Genomic DNA, 27,112 nt, shown 5'->3' with positions numbered 1-27,112 from the left:
ACTGGGTTGATGCAGGGAGGATATTTCACCTGGCTGAGGAGTCTAGAACCGGGGGTCACAGTCTCAGAATAAGGGGTCGACCATTCGGAACAGAGATGAGGAGAAATTTCTTCACTTAGAGGGTGGTGAATCTTTGGAATTCTCAACCACAGAGGGCTGTGGATGCTCAGTCTTTGAGTATATTCAAGACAGAGATCGATAGATTTTTGAATATTAAGGAGATCATGGGATATGGGGACAGTGCAGGAAAGTGGAGTTGAGGTAGAAGATCAGCCATAATCTTATTGAATGGCGGAGCAGGCTCAAGGGGCCGAATGGCCTACTCCTGCTCCTAGATCTTATGTGTTTATGTTCTTATCTCCTTGCTGTTTGTGGGACCTTGCTGTGCGCAAATTGGCTCCTGCATTTGCCTACATAACAACAGTGACTGTGCACTTCAATAGTGATGCGCTCACTGTGAAGAGCTTTGCAGCATCCTTCCCTTTTCCTTTACCATCCAAATGTCCTCCCTTCCTTCACTAAAGATGGTGACAGATGCTGAGATTTGGTTTCTCAGGCATTGATAGTCCTCCCATGAGGTATCCAAATGGCTCAGAGAGTGAATGTCAACAGGCCATTTGACCATGAGAAATGTCGCAGCTGGGTCTGATTCTATGTCACCTGATGTGTATATACGCACGCACGTACACATTCAAGCAAAAGTAATTGAAATATGATCAGGAGTAGGGGCTAACGTTCCCTATCAGCTGTGTGCCGTGTGGCCATGTAGCTCTCTCCCGGTCCCGTGCTGCCCGGGACCGGTTTTGTCAGCGGTGGGTCTCGCGCATGCACCAAACCGAATGGGCTGCGCACCAAAAAAATTCATGAGTGTAATGTATGCACCTGTGAGTATGCTCACAGGTTTGTCGAGCTGTTGCATTGTGAGTGGCTTATCCAGTCACGTGATGTTCACAAGACTCAATAAAACCCCAGTCAGTTGAATCTAGATCATCCACGATGAGGTATGCAGTTATGAGCCTAGTGAATTAACTGGTAATGTGTAGTGTAATTGTTCGACCTTAAAGGGATGTGATCGGGGCCCAGGAGAGGCGTGAGTTCGGGGCCCATAAGAGGCTAGGGCCCAAGGGCAGCACGGGTCAGCCCACACTGTGATATGTGTTCGCACTAGGTCCGTGCAGCAGAGCTGGTCTCCAGTCGTCTTGGTTAATCCTTACTACTGGGTCAAGCCCGTGTGGTGGCTGGTGTGCAATGGTCACCACACGTTAAAAAAATCCACTCTCAGGCATCTTCCACCCTTCAAGTTCGGGACTTGGAATTTTAGGTCCTTCATTAAAACACCTGTGAACTTTGTGACGTGGTAGCAAGTCATCCTCGATTCAAGGAACTGCCTATGATGATGATGTTCGACCTTTGCTAATAAACCAACTAATTCTTAATAGCAATGTGTTGCTATGAATGTTTAAGCAGGGAACCCATGAAGCAAATACATTACAGCGGGAAACATTGCTAGGGACTCAGGCTGATTTCTCCATCTCCCTCTTCCTCGCCCAGCAACACTGAAACCATTGGGAGCACTGCTACCACTGACGTGAGTGTGAGCAGCTAATTCAGCACAGGTGACGGATTAAGTCGTGGACTTCCTGATCCACAGAGTTCAGCGAAAGCCAGCAGGGTGAATTTCCTTAGTCAACCTTCCTGAGAGCTCGCAAGGAAGAACTGTAGAACTGAGGCTGTCCCTTTAGCTCAGAGCCGGGATTATTGTGTTGCAGTTGGTTTGGAGCACAGAATTTCAGAGTTTCAAATTAATTTCATTTCATTTCGATCACCAGTTGCCAGCAGAAACAAGCAATTTTAAGTACGATATTTGGAGACGTTTTTATTTTAGTGCTTGCTAAGATCAAAGGTATCACTGCTAGGGAAAAGCTATGCATAATCTGTCAGGTTCAAGTACTTCCGGATCAGATATACACAGATTAGATACAGAATAAAGGTCCCTCTACTCTGTCTCATCAGGCACTCCCAGGGCAGATACAGCATGGGTTAGGTCTGGAATAAGGGTCCTTCTACACTGTCCATCAAGAATGCATAGGTCAGATAGACATGGAATTTATGCAGAATAAATATCTTCTTTACTGTCTCATCAAGTGCTCACAGGTCATATACTGCACAGGCTTGATGCAGAATAAAGCTCCCTCTACACTTTCCTGTCAAGCAGTTTATTGTCAGCTACAACCCAGTTTAGATGCAGATTAAAACTCCCTCTATAGTCTGATCAAATACTCTAAGGCCAGGGATAGTCCTGGTTAGAAGCAGGAATATCTCCCCCTACACTGCCTCATGAGTTAGACACAGGACAGTGCTTACTATACACTACCTCTTAAAGCAATCTCAGATCAAGCGGTGGGCTGAATGGACTCTTGCTGTGTCTTCACTGGAACAGAGATGGTTAAAGGATCCCATTGAGATATTCAAAATTATGGAATGTTTTCAGAGGGTAAACAGTGAAGAATGTCTCTATTGTCTGGCAAATCAGTAAGAATGAGCCATATTATCCTTGGAGGAATGAAGGAAGATGTTTGAATAATTTTCTTTTCACACAGAAGGCTATTGCAACTTGAAACACGTTAGCACAATGGCCGTTGACAGCGACTGTAACATCTTTGAAAAGGCAATTGAGTACGTTTTTGAAAAGGAAGAAAATAAAAAGATACAGGAAGGGGTTGGAGCTGGAATGGGACAGCTAGTTCAGTACTGGGACAGATGTGCTAAGTCAAATGGCCTCCCTCTCTGCTGTAATTTCTATGATTATATGATTGTTGATGCAGCCTGGGTTAGATTCAGAGTAAAGCTTCCTCTGCACTGTAACATCAAACACTCCTAGGTCTGGATTTGATTAAGATTAAAGCACCCTCTGCACTGTCTCAGGTCAGGTACAGTCCCAGATAAATGCAGAGTAATGCTCCTTCTTCCATGAAGCGCTCTCAGGTTAGGTACAGAACAGGTTTAATGCATAGTAAAACGTTTCTGCACTGACCCAGCCAACACTCCCAGCTAAGGGCAGCTTGGGCTAGATGCAGGATAAAGCCTCTTCTGTTCCAGCAATGTGGATGGACAGTAAGCTTAGAAAGTCTTGATGCTTCCATACAAGGTGGGTGGAAAAAGATCATATGTATATATGTCCTATATCCCAGAAATTTGCTGCCAAACGGTTTGGGAGAACAACAGAAAGGAAAGAAAGTCTTGCATTTATATAGTGCCTTTCACGACCACCGGACGTCTCAAAGCGCTTTACAGCCACCGAAGTACTTTTGGTGTGTCACTGTTGTAATGTGGGAAACGCAGCAGCCAATTTGCGCACAGCAACTCCCACAAACAGCAATGTGATAATGACCAGACAATCTGTTTTTGTTATGTTGATTGAGGAATAAATATTGGCCAGGACACCGGGGATAACTCCCCCTGTTGTTCTCCGAAATAGTGTCATGGGATCTTTTATGTCCACCTGAGAGAGCAGACGGAGCCTTGGTTTAACGTCTCATCCGAAAGACGGCATCTCCGACAGTGCAGCACCCCCTCAGCACTGCACTGGAGTGTCAGCCTGGATTTATGTGCTCAAGTTCCTGGAGTGGGACTTGACCCCACAACCTTCTGACTCAGGCAAGTGTGCTACCCACTGAGCCACAGCTGACACAGCTAAAAATAAAAAGATAAAAAGATACATAACATAAGCCCTATAATTGTCCCTCTATTTGCTTCCCTTGTCCCAGGAGTGTGTGCCTTTATCTCCTGTTGACTGGGTGGATGGAGAATGTTTTAAATAGCTGCTTTTCACTTAACATAACATTAATCACTGGACCAATCTGTAGCATTTTGCCTTCTCTGTACCACTGACTGAGATCATATGAATCTCTACTTACAACTATCACAAGGAATTATCCACATTATCAAGGGATGTCTCTGCGATTTGAATCCCCTTCAAACAGTAGATGAGATGAAAGGGTTGTTTTGTGTGTGTTCAGTAACTTGTGCTGTTATTCTGAATGAGAGACCTCCACACTTGGAATCAATCACTGCTTGGACTTGACATAGTTCAAGTCTTTATAAAATGATTCAATTTAATGTCCTTGGAGAGAGTGTTTGCACAAACTTTGACCTTTTCTGGCATTATGGGCTGGCAGAATGGTGCCACTGTCTTCGACTTTTAATCAGGCCGTGCAGCGATGACATTTCCTTATGACAGATGCTAATTTGTGCTGGGGGCTGGGAGCCTGCCTGTTTGGTGACCCCTTACACTAAATAACAAAGAATTCTAGCATCACACTGTGGAGCGACAATCCCAGGATCCTGATGCAGAAATATGAGCATTCTTGGGTGGCACGGATACAAGCAGATGCCGTCTGGCTCTTGGCTTGTCACTGGTTCATCTCTGTATATGAGCTGGTACGCCATTTGGGCCTACTCCAGCCCTATTGCATCATTTGTTAACTGTGACTTTGTGTTTTTGTACCATGCTTGATTACTTCACAGGAAAACCAATTGAATTATTAGAGAGAAAGGCTTGCATTCTTTCCCGACCTCAGGAGTCCCAAAGCACTTTACAGCCAAGGAGGTATTTTTTAAGTGCAGTCACTGTTGTAATGTAGGAAACACAGCAGCGAAATTGTGCACAGCAAGCTCCCATAAACAGCAATGTGTTAATGTTTTTGGGCATTGGTTGAGGGATAAATATTAGCCAGGACATCGGGAAGATTCATCTGCTCTTCCTCAAAATAGTACCATGGGATCTTTTACGTCCACCTGAGAGGGCAGACAGTTTAACATCTCTTCTGGAAGATCAGCCTAGATTATGTGCTCAATTTTCTGGAGTGGGTCTTGAACCCACAACCTTCTTACTCAGAGGCACTGAGCCACAGATAACCTGGATTAATTGATAGGCTCAGTGATTCTGAAACCTAGGCCACTAAAATATTAGACGAACTATCGGATATCACGAAGCAATCTGAGTTATGTCACGGAATGAAATATGATTTGAAATCAATGTCAGAGTAAATGGTTCAACCTGAACCACTTGTTTGTGGAAAAATTTGGGACAGCACAACAAGAACCATAGTAAAGGAAAACAGCACCGTGAGGTGCAGTGAGTTGTCAATTGGGTTTGAGTTCAAATCCAGACCGTGCTAATAGGATAAAACTCTCCTTTTGCAATGTATTACTTTCCACGGATGGTAATAGAAAGGAAATTCGGGCGGGATGTGTAACATGTGGGGTGTATAATGGGCGGGTGTATAATCGGCAAGGTGTATATAACGGGTGGGTGTATAATGGGCGGGTGTATTACAGACAGGGTGTATAATGGGCAGGGTGTATAACGGACGAGGTGTATAATGGGCAGATGTATAACGGGCGGGGTGTATTACAGGCGGGGTGTATTACAGGCAGGCTGTATAACGGGCAGGGTGTATAACGGGCGGGGTGTATAATGGGTGGGATGTATATCGGGAGGGGTGTATAACAGGAAGGGTGTATAACGGGCGGGTGTATAATGGGCATGTGTTTAACTGGCGGATGTATAACGGGCAGGGTGTATAACGGGTGGGGTGTATAACTGACGGGTGTATAATAGTGGGTGTATTACAGACGGGTGTATTACAGATAGGGTGTATAATGGGCGGGGTGTATAACGGGAGGTTGTATAACAGGCGGCTGTATAATGGGCGGGGTGTACAATGGGAGGGGTGTATAATGGGTGGGTATATTACAGGCGGGGTGTATAACGGGCGGGTGTATAACGGGCGGGTGTATAACGGGCGGGTGTATAACGGGCGGGGTGTATAACGGGCATGTGTAGAACTGGCGGGTGTATAATGGGTGGTGTGTATAACGTGCAGGGTGTACAACGTGCAGGGTGTATAACGGGCGGGGTGTATAATGGTGGGTGTATAATAGGCGGGGTGTATAACAGGTGGGTGTATGACGGGCGGGGTGTATAATGGGTGGGTGTATAACGGGCAGGGTGTATAACGGGCGGGGTGTATAATGGGCAGGTGTATAATGGGCAGGTGTATAATGGTGGGTGTATAACGGGCGGGTGTATAATTCGGGCATGTGTAACGGGTGGGGTTTATGACGGGTGGGGTGTATAACGGGCAGGTGTATAACGGCGGTTTGTATAATGGGCGGGTGTATAACGGGCGGGTTGTATAACGGACGGGTGTATAATGGGCAGGTTGTATAACGGGCTGATGTATAATGGCGGGTATATAATGCGGGGGTGTGTAACGGGTAGGGTTTATGATGGGTGGGATGTATGACTGGTGTGTGTATGATGGGCAATGTGTATTTGGGCAGCCAATCCACTGCTGTCTGATTGATGGCCCCATCAAAATTGAATTTCACTCCCATAGAGTCACTAATTAACGCTCGAGAGTGTCAGCTTGGCTCAGTAGGGAGCAGCCTTGCCTGTGACTCAGAAGATTGTGGGTTCAAAACTTCCTTCATAACTTGAGCACATAATTTAGGACCGCATTTGAATGCAGCATTGTCAAAGGTGCTGTCCTTTGGATGAGATGTGAGGTGGCCCTTGTTGTGTATCTGTAAAGCATGCACTCCCATGTTCCGCCATCAGGGAGCTCATCCCCTGAAGTCCCAAGGGATCCCAGCATCCCTTGGGAGCACTGTATATAAGCCGGCCCCTAAGATCTGTTCCTCACTCTGGAGTGTCTTAATAAAGACTGAGGTCACTGTTACTTTAACCTCCCTGTGTGCAGCCTCATCTGTGTTAGGAACACAATAACTGGCGACAAGAATATGAATCCAACGCAAAGATGCAGCAAACTGTGGGCATCCTGGAGAAGTTCTCTGAGGGTGAGGACTGGGAAGCCGATGTCAAACGGCTAGACCAGTACTTTGTGGCCAACGAGCTGGACGGAGAAGGAAGCGCTGCAAAAATGAGAGCAGTCCTCCTCACAGTCTGCGGGGCACCGACCTACAGCCTCATGAAGAACCTTCTGGCTCAGGTGAAACCCATAGATTAGTCGTATGAGGAGCTGTGTACACTGGTTCGGGAGCATCTTAACCCGAGGGAGAGCGTGCTGATGGCAAGGTATCAGTTCTACACATATCAGCGATCTGAAGGTCAGGAAGTAGCGAGCTACGTCGCCGAGCTAAGGCGACTTGCAGGACAATGTGAGTTTGATGGCTACCTGGAGCAAATGCTCAGAGACTTTTTTTGTGTTGGGCATTGGTCACGAGACCATTCTACAAAACTTTTGACTGTAGAGACACCGACCCTCAGTAAGGCCATTGCGATAGCACAGGCGTTTATGTCCACCAGTGATAACACTAAACAAATCTCTCAGCACACAAGTGCTAGCAATGTTTATAAATTAACTGGAACTGTGTTTGCGAGCAGAAATGTACAGGGCAGAACCCACGAGTCTGCAACTGCCAGCAGGCTTCAGGTGACCCAGATGAATCAAGAGTCCCCAAAAAAGGATGAATGCAAGGCAATTCACACCTTGTTGGCGTTGTGGAGGCTTCCATTCAGCCTATTCATGCCGCTTCAAAAGGTATGTTTGCAAGAGCTATGGAATGGAGCACCTTCAATGAGCTTGCAAACGAGCTGCAAGCTCTGTAAAACCTGCTAACCACCATGTGGCAGAGGAAGATCAATCCATGGTGGATCAAAGCAATTTCGAGCCTCAGAGAGAGGAGGCAGATGCTGAAGTACACGGGGTGCACACATTTGAGACGAAATGTCCACCTATAATGCTAAACGTAAAATTGAATGGCTTACCCGTAGCCATGGAACTGGACACTAGCGCTAGTCAATCCATCATGAGTAAAAAGATGTTTGAGAGACTGTGGTGCAACAAGGCGTTCAGACCAGCCCTGCGCCCCATCCACTCGAAACTGAGAACGTACACCAAAGAGCTTATCACTGTCCTGGGCAGCACCATGGTCAAGGTCACCTACGAGGGCACGGTGCATAAACTGCCACTCTGGATTGTCCCGGGCGATGGCCCCACACTGCTTGGAGGGAGCTGGCTGGGCAAAATCTGCTGGAACTGGGATGACATCCGAGTGCTATCATATGTCGATGAGGCCTCATGTACCCAGGTTCTTCACAAATTTCCTTCCCTTTTTGAGCCAGGCATTGGAAACTTTTCCGGGGCGAAGGTGCAGATCCACTTGGTCCCAGAGGCACGACGCATTCACCACAAGGCGCAAGCAGTACTTCACATGATGAGGGAGAGAGTGGAAATCGAGCTGGACAGGCTGCAACTCGAGGGCATCATCTCCCCAGTGGAATTCAGCGAGTGGGCCAGCCCGATTGTTCCAGTACTCAAAAGTGATGACACAGTCAGGATTTGCGGCGATTATAAAGTAACTATTAATCGTTTCTCACTACAGGACCAACACCCGCTACCTAGGCAGACGATCTATTTGCGACGCTGGCAGGAGGCAAGACGTTCACCAAGCTCGACTTGACTTCGGCCTACATGACACAGGAGCTAGAGGAGTCTTCGAAGGGTCTCACTTGCATCAACACGCATAAGGGACTGTTCATCTACAACAGATGCCAGTTTGGAATTCGGTCGGCTGCAGCGATCTTCCAGAGAAACATGGAGAGCCTACTCAAGTCGGTACCTCACACGGTGGTCTTTCAGGACAACATATTGGTCATGGGTCGGGACACCGCCGAGCACCTACAAAACTGGATCATGTAGGGCTGCGGCTGAAGAGGTCGAAATGTGTCTTCAAGGCAACAGAAGTGGAGTTTTTGGGGAGAAAGATCGCGGCGGACGGCATTCGGCCCACAGACGCCAAGACAGAGGCTATCAGGAACGCGCCCAGTCCACAGAACGTCACGGAGCTGCGGTCGTTCCTGGGACTCCTCAACTATTTTGGTAACTTCCTACTGGGGTTAAGCACCCTTTTAGAGCCCCTATATGTGTTATTGCGCAAAGGTGAGAACTGGGTATGGGAAAAAAAACAAGTAATTGCTTTTGAGAAAGCCAGAAACATTTTATGCTCCAACAAGCTGCTTGTAATGTATAATGCGTGTAAAAGACTTGTGCTAGCATGTGACGCGTCGTCGTACGGAGTCGGGTGTGTATTACAACAAGCTAACGTTGCGGGGAAGTTGCAACCTGTTGCCTATGCTTCCAGGAGCTTGTCTAAGTCTGATTGAGAATGATTGAGAAAGAGGCATTAGCATGTGTGTTCAGGGTAAAGAAAATGCATTAGTACCTGTTTGGCCTCAGATTTGAGCTGGAAACCGATCACAAGCCCCTCACATCCCTGTTCGCTGAAAACAAAGGGATAAATACTAATGCCTCAGCCCACATTCAAAGGTGGGCACTCGCGCTATTAGTGTATAACTATACCATCCGCCACAGGCCAGGCACCGAGAACTGTGCGGATGCTCTCAGTCGGCTACCGTTGCCCCTCACGGGGGTGGAAATGGCGCAGCCTGCAAACTTGTTAATGGTGGCGCAGCCCGCAGACTTGTTGATGGTCATGGAAGCATTTGAAAATGATAAATCACCTGTCATGGCCCGCCAGATTGGGACTTGGACCACCCAAGATCCTCTGCTGTCCCTAGTAAAAAACTCTGTACTGCATGGGAGCTGGGCCAGCATCCCCGTCGAAATGCAAGAGCCAATCAAGCCATTTCAGAGACGAAAGGACGAGCTGTCCATTTAGGCAGACTGCCTGTTGTGGGGTAACCGTGTAGTGCTACCAAAAAAATCTCCACAGCACACACCCAGGTATAGTAATGATGAAAGCGATAGCCAGATCCCATGTGTGGTGGCCCGATATCGACTCTGACTTCGAGTCCTGTGTACAGCAATGCAGCGTATGTGCTCAGTTGAGCTACGCGCCCAGAGAGGCATCACTAAATTTGTAGTCCTGGCCCTCCAGACCATGGTCGAGGATCTATGTCGACTATGTGGGCCCGTTTCTCGGTAAAATGTTCCTGGTGGTGGTGGATGCTTTTTCAAAATGGATTGAATGTGAAATAATGTCGGGAAGCACCGCCACCACCATTGAAAGCCTGAGGGCCATATTTGCCACCCACGGCCTGCCTGACATACTGGTCAGTGACAACGGGCCATGTTTCACCAGTGCCGAATTTAAAGAATTCATGACCCGCAATAGGATCAAACATGTCACCTTGGCCCCGTTTAAGCCAGCCTCCAATGGGCAGGCAGAGCGGGCAGTACAAACCATCAAACAGAGCCTTAAACAAGTCACAGAAGGCTCACTCCAAACCCGCCTGTCCCGAGTACTGCTCAGCTACCTCACAAGACCCCACTTGTTCACAGGGGTGCTCCCGGCTGAGCTACTCATGAAAAGGACACTTAAAACCAGACTCTCGCTGGTTCACCCCAACCTGCATGATCAGGTAGAGAGCAGGCGGCAGCAACAAAATGTAAATGATCCTGTGTCACAGGAAATTGAGCTGAATGATCCTGTGTATGTGCTAAACTATGGTCATGTTTCCAAGTGGATCGCGGGCACGGTGATAGCTAAAGAAGGGAATAGGGAGTTTGTAGTTAAACTAGACAATAGACAAATTTGCAGAAAGCACCTGGACCAAACGAGGCTGCGGTTCACAGACATCCCTGAACAACCCTCAGCAGACACCACCTTTTTCGAGGCCACAACACACACCTAAAGGATCAACGACACCAACCTGGAGCAGGAAATTGAACCCATCACGCCCAAAGGACCAGCAAGGCCAGGCTCACCTAGCAGCCCTGCAGGTCCAACAACATGCCAGCCCAGCAAGGGCACAGCCAACACACCAGAACAGACATTTGTACCGAGGTAGTCTACCAGGGAAAGAAAGGCTCCCGACCGCCTCACCTTGTAAATAGTTTTCACTTTGACTTTGGCGGGTGAGTGATGTTGTGTATCTGTAAAGCATGCACTCCCATGTTCTGCCACCAGGGAGCTCATCCCCTGAAGTCCCAAGGGATCCCAGCATTCCTTGGGAGCACTGTGTGTAAGCCGGCTCCAAAGACCTGTTCCTCACTCTGGAGTGTCTGAATAAAGACTGAGGTCACTGTTACTTTAACCTCCCTGTGTGCAGCCTCATCTGTGTTAGGAACACAATAGCCCCCATGCCTACTCAGCTAGCTCAGGTTGACGTTGATAATCTCCCGACACTAATTGAAGAAGAGCAGGGATTTCTCCTGGTGCTGTGGCCAATATTCCTCCCTTGACCTACACCATGAGACACAGATAAACTGTTCCACTGCTGTTGTGAGATCTTGCTGTGATAGATGCCGCATTTGCTTACTAACAATGGTGCGCTCCACTTCAAATAACTCATTGTGTGTGAAGCCCTCTTCAATAGATGTAGTATGGTGCTAGATAAATCTATACCTTTTTTTCTTGGGACATATCATCACATATCATCATCATCATAGCAGTCCCTCAGAATCGAGGAAGACTTGCTTCCACTCTAAAAATGAGTCCTTAGGTGGCTGAACAGTCCAATACGAGAACCACAGTCCCTGTCACAGGTGGGACAGATAGTCATTGAGGGAAGGGGTGGGTGGGACAGGTTTGCCACATGCTCTTTCCGCTGCCTGCGCTTGGTTTCTGCATGCTCTCGACGATGAGAGTCGGGGTGCTCAGCGCCCTCTCGGTTGCACTTCGGGCGGTCTTTGGACAGGGACTCCCAGGTGTCAGTGGGGATGTTGCACTTTATCAGAGAGGCTTTGAGAGTGTCCTTGTCACATTTTCTCTGCCCGCCTTGGGCTCGTTTGCCCTGAAGGAGTTCCGAGTAGAGCGCTTGCTTTGGGGGTCTCGTGTCTGGCAATGTGGCCCGCCCAGCGGAGCTGATCAGCTTGGGACATAGTCATGTGAATGAGTGTCTGATTTTTCCTAACCGTAAACACGACCCGCAAACATTCAAACTTTAAGTACTGTTCAAGTGTGTGAATGAATGTCACATATCGGGGGTCATTTTGGCTTTGTGTGATAGCGTAAATCGGGTGATAGTAAATCGGCATCCCGTTTTGCATCTCTGCATTGAACTCAATTGACATAAAGCGGTCTGCCGAATCGATATCACTTGCTATACATGATCGCACAAAGTCAAAATAACCGCATCCGTTGGTAAATAGATGGTAACATGTCATAAAATCTTACAGCACAGAAGGAGGCCATTCAGCCCATCGTGCCTGTGCTGGCTCTTTGAAAGATTATCTAATTATTTTAATACACTTCAATAAATGTGAAGGACTGTGTGTCTATGTACAGCAATTGATTCCTCCCCTTGTTAAAATGAGATTAAATAGCTGCAGCTTCCTGCTCAATGATTCAGGTCAGCACTGCTGTGCTGCATTAAAAATGCAGAATGTAGGCTTTGCTTCCAGTCAGGGTCTCCTAAGTAGAAACAGCAAATAATATTGAAACCTGTGCCCGCGCTCTGTGCGAGTGCATGGCTCATGAATTGCCAGCGTCCGTTTCTCTCGGTATAGAGGGGCGGGAAGGTAAGGGTTCACCCTTGGAGTTCTCCATGTGGCTGGTCCGTAGGCCATCACTTCACTGGAGGGAGTGGAACACTGGCCAAATCACCCTGGGCTGCCATGATGCACATCCGTAGAATGCCAAGAGGTCCCGACAGTAAACCAAGCAGCCCCTCCACTGAGAAACAATGGGCGGGAAAGATTCAACTTAAATAGCTGAAGGAGAAAAATAATTGCAGTCATATGGGGAGAGAGCCGGGGAGCCGGAGTGCTCTTCGAAAGAGCCAGCATGGACTCGATGGGCCGAATGGCCTCCTTCGGTGCGGTACTGTTCTATAGTGAACTCTGCTGTCGGTTCACTGTTTAGCCAGTGAGTAGCTTAGCCGTGCAGACCCAGGTAGCCCCAGGGTCGATTCATTGTCTTGTGCTGAATTCAGGCAGGATGGCAGTAGAGACTGCAGGCTTGACCTCAGTGTCCCAGGTTAGGAAGGAGAAAATCCATCAGAGTTCACGCTCCCGGTTGCGAGCCAGCAACTCCTACTGGAGGGGAATGTCACGGGAGGTCGGGATCAGGCTTGGTTGTGATAACCCCCAGTGGTTGAATGGCCTGCTGACACTCAATGTCAAGGCACCCATGTCAACGATGGTGAATTGGGCGAGGAACTTGAGGGAAAGGAGTCAGGAGAGGAGGAGAAGGCAGGGAAAATAACTCAATATTGTCAGCTGTGGCTCAGTGGGTAGCACGCTCACCTCTGAGTCAGAAGGTTGTAGGTTCGAGTCCCACTCCAGGGACTTGAGCACATAAATCTAAGCTGACACTTCAGTACAGTGCTGAGGGAGTGCTGCATTTTCGGAGTTGTCGTCTTTCGGATGAGATGTTAAACCGAGGCCCCGTCTGCTCTCTCAGGTTGACGTAAAAGATCCCGTGGCAATATTTTGAAGAAAAACAGGGGAGTTATCCCCGGTGTCCTGGGCCAATATGTATCCTCAATCAACATAACAAAACAGATTATCTGGTCATTATCACATTGCTATTTGTGGGAGCTTGCTGTGTGCAAATTGGCTGCTGCGTTTCTCACATTACAACAGTGACTACACTCCAAAATTACTTTATTGGCTGTAAAGGGCTTTGAGACGTCCGGTGGTCATGAAAGGTGCTATATAAATGCAAGTCTTGTTTCAAAAATTCCAGACATATTGAAGATCAAACTCAGCTTTTGTTGTAGAGACTAATTGAAGGTTTACAGACAGAGTACATTGATAATATGATCTGATGGTTCACATATATGTCGATGGTTTTGGTGCATGTAACAATGCAAGCTCGAGGAACAGCACCTTACCTTTCTACGAGGCACTTTACTGTCTTCCAGCCTTAACACTGAGTTTAACAACTTCAGACCTTAAGCACCACTCCCATTTTCTCTCGGGCAGCAGATGCTGGAAATGGACAATATTGCACCGGAGCCACTGTGTGTGGTCTGGGGCCTGGAGTGGGCATCCCCTCTCAGTACACGTCTGGCGAGGTAGTCTGCACCCCTGGGGTCTATCCGCCTTTCTCCCACCACATTCCCGAGTGGCGCGAGCCTTCTGCTCTTGGCCAGATTTTTCATGCTTCCCTCCCTCTCTGATATTCTGCTGTAACCATTGACACCTCCTCTGGGCCCATCTTTCGTTTCTATAATAAAAACACAAGATGCTGGATACACTCAGCAGGTCAGGCAGGATTTGTGGAGAGAGAAATACAGTTAGCGTTTCAGGCTGCTGACCTTTCATCAGAATCGGAAAATAATGTTTCTTTCCCTGTCTTGTTATCACCTTTAGTCTTGCACCATCGGCACTTTTGTCATTTAATTACTCCTGCCCTCCACCTGATCACAGACCTTCTCATTTGTTCTATTCCTGCTCCCTTTTCTCGGACACAGTATTTGCTTAAAAGCTGCTCATCTCTAACTTCTTCCAGTTCTGATGATAGGTGATCGACCTAAAAACATTAAGTCTCGAAACATAGGAACAGGAGTGGGCCATTCAGCCCCTCGAGCCGTTCTGCCATTCAGTTAGGGCATGGCTATTCTGTGCCTTAACTCCATCCCCCTGCCTTGATTCCATACCCCTTAACTCTGTCTCTCTCTCAAACAGATGCTGCCTGACCTGCTGAGTGTTTGCAGCATTTTCTCTTTCGTGACCTTCCTTACCGTGTTTGTTTTCGTATCTCAAAGAGTTAAAGGCTTCTGAACAGAATTTTAATTGTACATTAGTCTTAAGGATGCCTTGAGTAGTGCCCACTGTGTAATCTGCAGTGACGGGTTCAAGCGAGAACAACATCCAATTGACTCTGCTTCTCGTTGCCAGGTAACCGATGCTGGGATGTACATCTGTGTCGCCACAGGATCGAGTGGGGAGACGACCTGGAGCGGCTACCTGGAGGTGCAAGGTACGATGCTGTTCATTCACGTCACGTCAGGTAGGAAGCAAACCGTAGCCAGGACAGGTCATCAGCATGGTCTGTTTAATCAGAAATGAATGGAGAGATGGAACCACAGGTACATTTGGCCTAAATTCAAAGTAGGAAAGATTGTACACAATGACAGTCATTACACAAGCATGAGGACATGGTTTTTCTACCGGGTTAGTAATCATAGAATCAAAGAAAATTACGACACAGAAGGAGGCCATTTGGCCCATCGTGTCCGCGCCGGTCAAAAAAGCCATCCAGCCTAATCCCATCTTCCAGCTCTACGTCCGTAACCCTGTAGGTTACGACTCTTTAAATGCACATCAAAGTACCTTTTAAATGTGATGAGGGCAATGAGTTCCAGACTCCCACCACCCTCTGGGTAAAGAAATGTTCCTTCATCTCCTCTCTAATCCTTCCACTGACTACTTTAAATCCATGCTCCCTGGTTATTGACCCCTCCGCTAAGGGAAATAGGTCCTTCCTATCCACTCTGTCTCGGCCCCTCATAATTTTATACACCTCAATTAAATCTCCCCTCAGCCTAATCTCAGAGAGCGTGAGTTCAAATCCCACCATGGCAGTTTGAAAATTTGAATTCAGTTAGAAAATCTGGAAATAAAAAGATGGCATCAGTAAAAGTGGCCAGCGAGCTGTTGCATTGTCGGTAAAAGCCCAACTGGTTCACAAAATATCCTTTACATCCTTACCCAGTCGGGCCTATATGTGACTCCAGTCCCACACCAACATGGTTGGCTTTTAACTGCTCTCTGAAGTAGACACTCAGTCATATCAAACCGTCAACACCAATAAATACTGGCCTTGCCAACGATGCCCATATTCTGAGAATACATTTTTTTAAACGTGTAGCTTGGACTTGAAGATTGAGGTAAAATGCACCCACTCAAAAGGAGAGGGGATCCTAAGCAGTGGAGGAGAGAAGGCTGTGCGATGGGGCGGCGAGGGAAGGCGCGGATGTGGGGTGGGGAGGGGTTGCCGGGGAGGTGGGTAAAGGATAAAGGATGGTCCTGGACAGTTACAAAGGAGAGACGTTCAGTCGGGAGTTGCCAGCCCCAGAGCCATCCCTGGCTGAAATATTAATCGAGCTCCTGATAAATAGCTGGCCTTTCCTTATAATTGCTCTTAAATGAACTCACCTTTCCATACATCACTGACTGCTTGATTTTCAGTGTCACAACCTGACCTAGAACAGGGGCGGGTCAGAGGTTAAGCAAACATGTTTAATTGTGCAATGCATTACGGAAATTGATGGCCTCTAAAGCAAAGGCTGAAGAGGGCAGGGCAATACAAGCCGTGATGCACTTGGACCTTTAAGAGATGGCCTGCAGCACTTGTGACCAGGGGGTGAGGGGTTTGTTGGTATACACGTGAGCTCCTCCCAGTTAGTGGGTACGAGTTGTTGCCTGCAGTAGGCAGCTGTTACCATTGAGACTTTGTGAGCGACTTCGTGACAACAGTCTGACACGACTTGCATCCATCCCCAGAAATCCCCAAGGTGATCAAGCCAGAAGTATTTAAACTGGGGTCACCTGTGAGAGGATGTCAGAGGGTAAATTCAGCTTGGAGCATCACTCAATGGCAACACAGAATGCCAAATCGGCCCATAGACGTAGGTCGCACTCACTAAATTCCCACCCGGATTTCTGCTTCTGTTTGGATCCGTTTTATTCGCGTGCTGCTTCTGATCCAACACCGCCTCCAGTGCGCAGTGCAGCCTTTGGCCGTCTGAGGAAAAGAGTGTTTGAAAGACCAGGCCCTCAAAACTATCACCAAGCTCATGGTCTACAGGGCTGCAGTAATACCCGCCCTCCTGTATGGCTCAGAGACGTGGACCATGTACAGTAGACACCAAGTCGCTGGAGAAATACCACCAACGATGTCTCCGCAAGATTCTACAAATCCCCTGGGAGGACAGACATTAGCGTCCTCGTCCAGGCCAACATCCCCAGCATTGAAACACTGACCACACTTGATCAGCTCCGCTGGGCAAGCCACATAGTTCGCATGCCAGACGCGAAACTCCCAAAGCAAGCGCTCTACTCGGAACTCGTCCACGGCAAACGAGCCAAAGGTGGAAACGTTACAAGGACACCCTCAAAGCCTCCCTGATAAAGTGCGACATCCCCACTGACACCTGGGAGTTTCTGGCCAAAGACCAACCTAAGTGGAGGAAGTGCAGCCGGGAGAGTGCTAAACTCCTCGAGTGTCGTCGCCGAGAGCATGCAGAAATCAAACGCAGGCAGCGGAAGGAGCGTGCGGCAAACCAGACTCCCCACCCAACCTTTCCTTCAACCACTGTCTGTCCCACCTGTGACAGATACTGTAATGCCCGTATTGGACTGTACAGTCACCTGAGAATTCAATTTTAGAGTGGAAGCAAGTCTTCCTCGATTCCAAGGGACTGCCTATGATGATGATGATGCTTCTGTTGCTGTTATGTTGAACAACTTTTCCTGCGTTGTTTTCCTTTGAGTAGCAAGCACTGTCTATCTGTCTTTCTATTGTTTCCCCTGGCTGGAGTGTCTAGAACTAGGGGGCACAGTCTCAGGTAAGGGATAGGCCATTCAAAACAGAGATGAGGAGGAATTTCTTCACTCGGAGGGTTGTGAATCTTTGGAATTCTCTCCCCCAGAGGGCTGTGGATGCTGACTCTCTGAATATATTCAAGGCTGAGATCGATAGGTTTTTGGAGTCTAGGGGAATCAAGGGATATGGAGATCGGGCGGGAAAGTGGAGTTGAGGTCGATGATCAGCCATGATCTTATTGAATGGTGGAGCAGGCTCGAGGGGCCGTATGGCCTACTCCTGCTCCCATTTCTTATGTTCTTATGGGATTGGGGTCCCATTGACTGTGCCGATATGTGTTTGGCTGGTCACTTGGAGTATACCAGAGATTGCAGGGTGTCCTTGCCACTGTATCTGTAGTTGCAGGGGGCTCAATATGTCCTCCAGACAGAGAGGTTTAAACCTCACTTTTATCAATACCAGGGAGCTGGATAGACCAATTCGCCTTTTCTCATTGTTAGATGCTTTTACCCCCCACCCCCCTCCCCTCTATTAAAGTGTGACAGATGATGGCGTATAGTAACAAGGGCACTGGCTGCCCTATGTCACCACACCTATGCAACCCTTCTGCCTTTGTGAGCCAGAACAGCGAGACCTCAAATTTGCATTGGCTAATTGGCCACAGGGTGCATCACAGTTGAGTTTGATTGCTGTAGCCATCTGATTGGATATTTTGAAGTTTAAATGTCCAATCAAGGAGCCAGAAGTAAAGCCCTATCACCTGATTGGGTGTTTTATGTCCTCCTCCCTCCACTGCCAACTAAAGATTGAATTGTATGATGACATTTAAGCCCCATGTTTTCAGTTACAGAGCACAGCGCATCTTGGACTGTGAGCTCTGTCTGCCTGCCATTAAAAGAAAGACTTGGATTTATATAGCGCCTTTCACAACCACCAGCCGTCTCAAAGTGCTTTACAGCCAATGAAATACTTTTGAAGTGTAGTCACTGATGTAATGTGGGAAATGAGATAAATAATGAAGTCATTAGGTGAAAAATGCTTCTTTCTTTCTTTCATTTCTTTCAGAAAATGGCAGCCCAACTCGCATCCTCTCAGCTGAACCGGACCTTCTGCCTGGCCCTCCCTCGAAGCCGCTGATCACTGATGTCACCCGTAATAGTGTCACCTTGACATGGCAACCGAGCCAGCACATCGGAGGCTCGGCCGTCACGTCGTACATCATCGAGGCCTTTAGGTAGGAGGAAGAAGGAAAGCAGCTGGGGAAGAACCGGGGAATTAATATGGCTGCACAGAGGCATCAGGTCCCCGCAGACAGGGGCAGGGTGATATTTAGCAAGCGCCCGCTCTCGGTGCCAATTGCGTGCAGATTTATGAGGCTTTCTCAGGTGCGGAATGTGTTTGTTCACAGAGAGAGATTTGCCTGTCACAGACATGACAGGAATAGCCTTGAATTACTGTGGGACATGCGTTAGCACTAAGAGGGAAAGGCTGTGAGGCAGAACCAACATGCTTTCCTGGGAAGCAATTGATGGCTGCATTAAAGGAGTCTTGAAATTCATCTACAGCATCGCTGAAGGAACAGCCAGTCTCTGCTTTACGGCTTGAGGTATTAATTCCAGAGGAAGAGATAGTTGAAGATCTGTTCGGTTTCGGTCATTTACTTATTGGATTTATTTCCCCCCCCCCCCCTCTCCGAGCTCTTGCTATGCCATGCATCTTTTCAGGGCCTGAGGACTGCTCCCAGGTCAGGAGGTTCTCTGACACTGGTCCCAGGATGACTGTCCATGTCCCAGCTTGGCTCAACATCCACCCATCCACGTCGACCAGGCTAAGATCAAGGATTCGCCACATGAGGCAGAGATCATTGCCACAGCAGTTCTGTGGCACCGGATTGACAAAAGAACTGCGCCCTCATTCACTTGTAGTTTCTTTTATTAACCCTCCATGTCCCACCTCTCCTGAAGGTTCTGGCTCCTGCTGGAATACAGTCCAAGGTCGTTGGCACATCCCATTATCACAACTGAACACTATTGTCTACTAACGTCAATACGCCTTTTCCAGCAGAGGTCTCTGGATAGCGAACACAGCCGAGGTTGTGTGTTTGCCCTGTCCCTGTCTTAGATTAAGAACAGAGAACTCATTTGCTAAAAGTTTTTTAAGGATTAACATTGTTGAGGGAAATCTGGTTTCCTCAGAGCATTGTTTTTAGCAACACTCAAAGGTATGCATTTGGATTGAGAATGACTCCTCATGATATTCCCATACACCTGAACATGTACTCCCTCAGGTTCCTAGAATATAAGGAGGAAGTCAAAAGAAAAGTAAGAAAGACTTGGATTTCTATAGCGCCGTTCACGACCACCGGATGTATCAAAGCGCTTTACAGCCAATGAAATACTTTTGGAGAGTAGTCAGTGTTGTAATGTGAGAAACACGGCAGCCAACTTGCACAGTGTGCAGTAAGTGTCCTTACAGGAGGAGAAGATTGGCTCTGCTGACTGTCACAAGAAATTATAACCAATCAGAATCTTCATGAACAAATTGACAATATTGATACACTGGAGCAATTCTTTCCCAACATTTTATAAGCAGCAATAAAAAAAAGTTAGAAGCAGAAAAAGAAAAAAAATGTTAATTTAAAAAGTAGAATATCGCATTAAAATAATTTTTAATTTGTAGCCAGGGTTAAAACGTAAAGGGAGTTGGCATGGAAACAGAGCAAACTCCAGTGGCATGTGTACGATTCATGCACCTTTCTGCTCATCGCCATGGAAACAACAACAACAACTGGCATTTTTATAGATAGCGCCTTTAATCGTCCCATGCTGCTTCACAGGAGCCTACAAACAGAAAATTGACATGAGCCAAAGAAGGAGATATTAGGATAGGCAACTAAAAGCTCAGTCAAAGAAATAGATTTTAAGGAGTCTCTTTAAGGAGGAGAGGGAGGTGGAGAGATTGAGAGGTTTAAGGAGGGAATTCCAGAGTTTAGAGCCTGAACGGCTGAAGGCACGGCCGCCAATGGTAATTTGAAGGCAGTGGGAGTTGGAGGTACGCAGAGTTCTTGTAGAGTGGTAGGGCCCGAGGAGGTTACAGAGATAGGGAGGGGTGGGCCATGAAGGGATTTGGATATGAGAATGAGGATTTTAAAATTGAAGTGTTGGCGGGTCATGAGCCAATGTAGGTCAGCGAGCACAGGGGTGATGGGTTAGAATACGGGCAGAGAGCTTTGGATGGTGGAAGATGGGACACCAGCCAGGAGAGTTTGCGTAACAAAAGCATGGAATGTACATTCCAGACACACCTGTGTTTGCTGTCATGGGAATAGGGTGGTCTCCATATCCCAGGATCTCCACCCTCATTGTAAGCTGTGTTTTCTGAAGTCAGGTAAATAGTAATGTAAATGCCAAGGCTGGAGTGATGATTTATATTTTGAGCATGTAAATGATTTTAACTGGAAATTGATGATATATTACTGGTTGCCCAGGAATTTCAAGTCAAACTTTCAGGATCTTTAATGCTTATTAGTGTTTGATAACCAGAAAAAAAACAGCAACAGTAAATTACAGAATGGGGACTGGTTGGCCTTTCACCTTTCTAATCTATGTTCAAATCCAACCAAACAGATAATGGGTGTAACTGGGTGTAAGGATCCTACAAGAAAGGAGGTTGGACAATCTCAATCCAGTTCCTTTTTAGTATCGGCCCACAGCACAAACTGTCCCAGTTTAATTGGCAATCAGATGGCTGGTTTGAGAAATAGAGAATTACCAGAGGGAGGCACTAGGAAAATTGAAGTATGAGGTAGAGTTAGTTTTACACTGCATCTAGCTGATATCATACCTACAGGTGCTTGGGGTTGAGTCGAGGGGATAAAAATTCCACTTTGCCCGGCGTGTGGCAGGAGAGCAGATCAGGAAATTGCGGATTCCCAGGCTGTAATTTCCCACCCGTTTATTTCAGTTTATTCCCACCCTCAAAGCCTCCTTGATAAAATGCAACATCCTCACTGACACCTGGGAGTCCCTGGCCAAAGACCGTCCTAAGTGGAGGAAGTGCAACCGGGAGGGCGCTGAGCACTTCGAGTCACATCGCCGAGAGCATGCAGAAAGCAAGCGCAGGCAGCGGAAAGAGTGTGCGGCAAACCAGACACCCCACCCACCCTTTCCCTCAACCACTGTCTGTCCCACCTGTGACAGAGACTGTAATTCCTATATTGGACTGTTCAGTCACCTAAGAACTCACTTTTAGAGTGGAAGCAAGTCTTCCTCGATTTCGAGGGACTGTCTATGATGATGATGATTTTAGTGAATGCTGCTTCATGGGCTGGGAGGCCATCATTTCTCAATGTACACTACCAACGTGCACCAAAAATGGGCAGAATGCAACTTTTAACTCTTAGGTGCCCAGAACAGAAGATGAAACGGGAAAATGTTTCACTCCCCGGCATTAAAAGCCCTCGCCTTAGTGAGAACAAATGAAAGGTAACATTTACAGCCATATCTTATTGCCATGATCTTATTGAATGGCGGAGCAGGCTCGAGTGGCCAAAATGACTTACTCCTGCTCCTATTTCTTATGTTCTTATGTTACAGATTCCTGATTGTAGGTAGGCCCTTCTATCATGTTTAACTGGCCTCTTAGAGTCCCATAGATTTTGTCTCTGCCCTGTATGTGTATTGTGTAAAATTGATGCCTGTTTATTGACACAAGGACAATATGCAGTCAGTAGACAAATAAGAGAAAAGCTGAGAAACTGAGCTCTTGTTAACTTTCAGTGGGATAATGGAATGGGCTCTTAACAATCCATTAGTGTGTAATGTAATGTGCAGAAAAATAAACCCAATTGTTCAGTCGCTAGTTACTTACAGGTTTATTAACGTGTTTCAATTCCCACCCAAGCTTAATGTCTACCATAAAGGCTTGATCTAATCCTCTGAATACTAACTGATTTTGAAATTACAGTGAAGCAACCTCACACAACATTACAGTTTTAAAAGCTATATAAATGCAGAGCCTCGAGGCCGAAGGGACCCTCATTTCTCTCCACACACCCCACGGCAATCTTGATCATAGAACAAATGTGTAACAGAGGAACATCCATCAGCTTTAACCACTAAAGGAACCTTGTGTGATGGATTATGTGGCCTAGGTTCTGACTGGCCATAAGAATATCAGATAAAAATATCACTGAGTGACAGAATGAATTTATTTCCAATTAAAATACTATTTAACATTCTGTAAATCTGCAGAAAGAATGCTGACGAATATACATTGACAGCATCCCTACTCGGGTTTGACACATTAAAATATATCAGCTATTCGAATGGTAACATCCATGTTTATATTCTGGGCTTTCATTTGGCTGTCAAAGGTGATTTTCAGCCAATGAAGTTCTTTTTTTAGAACTGTGCCATTATATAGCTGTGTGCAAATAAGATCATTGAGTGGTGTTAAGAAATGGTAAAAATTAATTGTTGGATCTTGTTTGAAGAAAATGCTACTTTTGTGTGTTTACCAAATTCATAGAAAATTCTGCAGCCAATTAATTTTAAATTGGTCAACAAATTTCAGGAAAAGCCTTGACAGCACAAACCCAGAGAGCAAAATAGCTGCTAACACTGGGCTGAATAACGATTTGCCTCCTTTAATCAATGCTCTCAAGCTACCAGTTGGTTTGGAAAAGAGGCCATTATTTTAAAATTCCTGCATTCTACCCATCAATGGATCCTCATCTGTTCTTGCTTTCTCAGTCAATCCGCAGGCAGCACATGGCAGACGGTGGCTGAATATGTGAAAGTAGAAAAACACACGGTGACCGGTCTGAACCTCAACACCATCTATCTGTTCATCGTGCGTGCAGTAAACATGTACGGCCTGGGAGACCCCAGCCCCATCTCCGAGCCTGTCCGCACTCAAGGTAGGTAGCGCTGAACGAACCTTCAATTCTGAATTCGCTTTTTTTTTTCGTGACAGTGAAGTATCTCTCACGCTCTTCGGGTTTTGCTGTGCTCGCTGGCAGCCATTTCATGGCTGGCTTGTCCAGTGGCTTTGTCCAATTCTGCTCTGTAACCAGCTGCTTGAAGAGGAAGCGCAAGAGTGTCTTCGACTGACTGGCACTCCCTTTGATGATAGCATTGCGAGGGTGAGCCTTGGCTCAATGATGGCGTTCCAGTCTCTGAGTCGGAAGTTTACAAATTCGAGCCCCACTCCAACCAGTTCCGGTGATCGGAGACAAGAGCTTCATTCCTAATACTGGGTTAACATGGCTGGAATTTCCCCTATAATCTCTGGGCTATCGCCCATCTATCGCACAAATAGGCAGGCTATTGCCCATTTTACCTTAAAAGTGGAAAGTTGGGCCAGAACATCGCCCAAAGATCGCTGGTCCAACTTTCGTCATGCAAGAATTTCACATTGCCGAGGTGATCGCCTACCGCAACTTTTGCCACATCGTCCACACATCGCCGGGGTTTGATTGCTCGCCGAGAAGATCGCTGGAGATCGCTGGAGAAAAGCTGTACCTGCACCAGATTTTCCATCTGTTAAAATCCCAACATGCACTATGAAGCTCTGCATGAAGAGATCTAATTCATAAAGTCCGGGGTGAGTTACCAAGACCAACAGTGTAAGGGAGCTGGATTAACACCATGAGAAAAGGAATTGTTAACACAGAGTACACAGGGATCCAGCTCGGGGCTATAATCTTATCTCTCAAATTGGACCCTTGGCACTTTAGATTACAGCCAGTTACTCCATTATTCCATTTGTAATATACCGTGTATCAATTGTAAGAATGAATGACGACAAAATTGTTAATGGATTTACAGATATTTAGGTGGTTGTTGCAATGTGTGACTGATGCATGCACCATTAATTTGAAGTCCTAGACAGGGTCTGCATTGCTGCAGTTGTTCCTATTGATTAATTAATCCTGTAATGGACCATTAAAGTACTTAGCATAACTGTTAGTAGATACGAAGGCACTTGACTGTGTTAACGCAAATTTATTGCACTACTTTTCCATATTGTCCACAGACGTGAGTCCCACGGGACAGGGGGTGGACCATCGGCAAGTACAGCGTGAGCTAGGGGAGGTGGTGGTCCAGCTGCAGACTCCGCTCACCTTGACGTCCACTACCATCCAGGTCACCTGGACAGTAAGTAGTGACTGCAACAACGAGCCACAGCAATGGCATGTAAGAGAAAGGGCAGAGCGAGAGAGAGTGTGTTGAGGGCATGGAACCCTTGTCTAACATCATTGAATACATTCATAGAAATCATAGAATCATATAAACTTACAGCCGGAAGGAGGCCATTTCGGCCCATCGTGTCCGCGCCGGCCGACAAAGAGCTATCCAGCCTAATCGCGCTTTACAGCTCTCGGTCCGTAGCCCTGTAGGTTACGACACTTCAAGTGCATATCCAGGTACTTTTTAAATGTGGTGAGGGTTTCTGCCTCTACCACACTTTCAGGCAGAGTTCCAGACCCACCAATCTCTGAGTGAAGAAATTTCCCCTCAAATCCCGTCTAATCCTTCTACCAATTACTTTAAATCTATGCCCCATGGTTGTTGACCTCTCTGCTAACATAAGAATTAGGAACAGGAGTAGGCCATTTCGCCCCTCGAACCTGCTCCGCCATTCAATAAGATCATGGCTGATCTGGCCGTGGACTCAGCTCCACTTACCTGCCCGCTCCCCATAACCCTTAATTCTCCTATTGGTTAAAAATCTATCTATCTGTGATTTGAATACATTCAATGAGCTAGCCTCAACTGTTTCCTTGGGCAGAGAATTCCACAGATTCACAACCCTCTGGGAGAAGAAATTTCTTCTCAACTCGGTTTTAAATTGGCTCCCCCGTATTTTGAGGCTGTGCCCCCTAGTTCTAGTCTCCCCGACCAGTGGAAACAACCTTTCTGCCTCTATCTTGTCTATCCCTTTCATTATTTTAAATGTTTCTGTAAGATCACCCCTCATCCTTCTGAACTCCAACAAGTAAAGACCCAGTCTACTCAATCTATCATCATAAGGTAACCCCCTCATCTCCAGTATCAGCCCAGTGAATCATCTCTGTACCCCCTCCAAAGCTAGTATACCCTTCCTTAAGTAAGGTGACCAAAACTGCACGCAGTACTCCAGGTGCGGCCTTACCAATACCTTATACAGTTGCAGCAGGACCTCCCTGCTTTTGTACTCCATCCCTCTCGCAATGAAGGCCAACATTCCATTCGCCTTCCTGATTACCTGCTGCACCTGCAAACTAACTTTTTGGGATTCATGCACAAGGACCCCCAGGTCCCTCTGCACAGCAGCATGTTGTAATTTCTCCCCATTCAAATAATATTCCCTTTTACTGTTTTTTTTCCCCCAAGGTGGATGACCTCACATTTTCTGACATTGTATTCCATCTGCCAAACGTTAGGCTATTTGCTTAACCTATCTAAATCTTTTTGCAGTCTCTCTGTGTCCTCTACACAACCCGCTTTCTCACTAATCTTTGCGTCATCTGCAAATTTTGTGACACTACACTCTGTCCCCTCTTCCAGGTCATCTATGTATATTGTAAACAGTTGTGGTCCCAGCACCAATCCCTGTGGCACATCACTAACCACCGATTTCCAACCCGAAAAGGACCCATTTATCCCGACTCTCTGCTTTCTGTTAGCCAGCCAATTCTCTATCCATGCTAATACATTTCTTCTGCAGTAACCTTTTGTGTGGCGCCTTATCGAATGCCTTTTGAAAATCTAAATACACCACATCCATCGGTACACCTCTATCCACCATGCTCGTTATATCCTCAAAGAATTCCAGTAAATTAGTTAAACATGATTTCCCCTTCATGAATCCATGCTGCGTCTGCTTGATTGCACTATTCATATCTAGATGTCCCGCTATTTCTTCCTTAATGATAGCTTCAAGCATTTTCCCCACTATAGATGTTAAACTAACCGGCCTATAGTTACCTGCCTTTTGTCTGCTCCCTTTTTTAAACAGCGGCATTACATTCGCTGCTTTCCAATCCGCTGGCACCTCCCCAGAGTCCAGAGAATTTTGGTAGATTATAACGAATGCATCTGCTATAACTTCCGCCATCTCTTTTAATACCCTGGGATGCATTTCATTAGGACCAGGGGACTTGTCTACCTTGAGTCCCATTAGCCTGTCCAGCACTACCTCCCTAGTGATGGTGATTGTCTCAAGGTCCTCCCTTCCCACATTCCCGTGACCAGCAATTTTTGGCATGGTTTTTGTGTCTTCCACTGTGAAGACCGAAGCAAAATAATTGTTTAAGGTCCCAGCCATTTCCACATTTCCCATTATTAAATCCCCCTTCTCATCTTCTAAGGGACCAACATTTACTTTAGTCACTCTCTTCCGTTTTATATATTGGTAAAAGCTTTTACTATCTGTTTTTATGTTTTGCGCAAGTTTACTTTCGTAATCTATCTTTCCTTTCTTTATTGCTTTCTTAGTCATTCTTTGCTGTCGTTTAAAATTTTCCCAATCTTCTGGTTTCTCACTCACCTTGGCCACCTTATACGCATTGGTTTTTAATTTGATACTCTCCTTTATTTCCTTGGTTATCCACGGCTGGTTATCCTTTCTCTTACCGCCC

The 27,112-nt window shown here is 46.6% G+C and overlaps 1 protein-coding gene across 1 annotated transcript in view; it reads left to right on the top strand.

Moving 5' to 3' along the window:
• The window catches only part of robo3 (roundabout, axon guidance receptor, homolog 3 (Drosophila)), a 332,776-nt gene that overhangs the window by 233,970 nt on the left and 71,694 nt on the right, over positions 1–27,112 (top strand). Inside the window, exons 11-14 of the mRNA XM_070892823.1 lie at positions 14,838–14,919; positions 18,553–18,721; positions 23,241–23,407; positions 24,526–24,647. Coding sequence (XP_070748924.1) covers positions 14,838–14,919; positions 18,553–18,721; positions 23,241–23,407; positions 24,526–24,647 — 540 coding nt within the window. The remainder of the gene's footprint in view (positions 1–14,837; positions 14,920–18,552; positions 18,722–23,240; positions 23,408–24,525; positions 24,648–27,112) is intronic.

The sequence above is a fragment of the Pristiophorus japonicus genome, chromosome 11, assembly GCF_044704955.1.
Source record: "Pristiophorus japonicus isolate sPriJap1 chromosome 11, sPriJap1.hap1, whole genome shotgun sequence".
In the NCBI taxonomy this organism is placed as follows: Eukaryota; Metazoa; Chordata; class Chondrichthyes; family Pristiophoridae; genus Pristiophorus; species Pristiophorus japonicus.
This window is presented reverse-complemented; position numbering and strand designations above follow the sequence as displayed.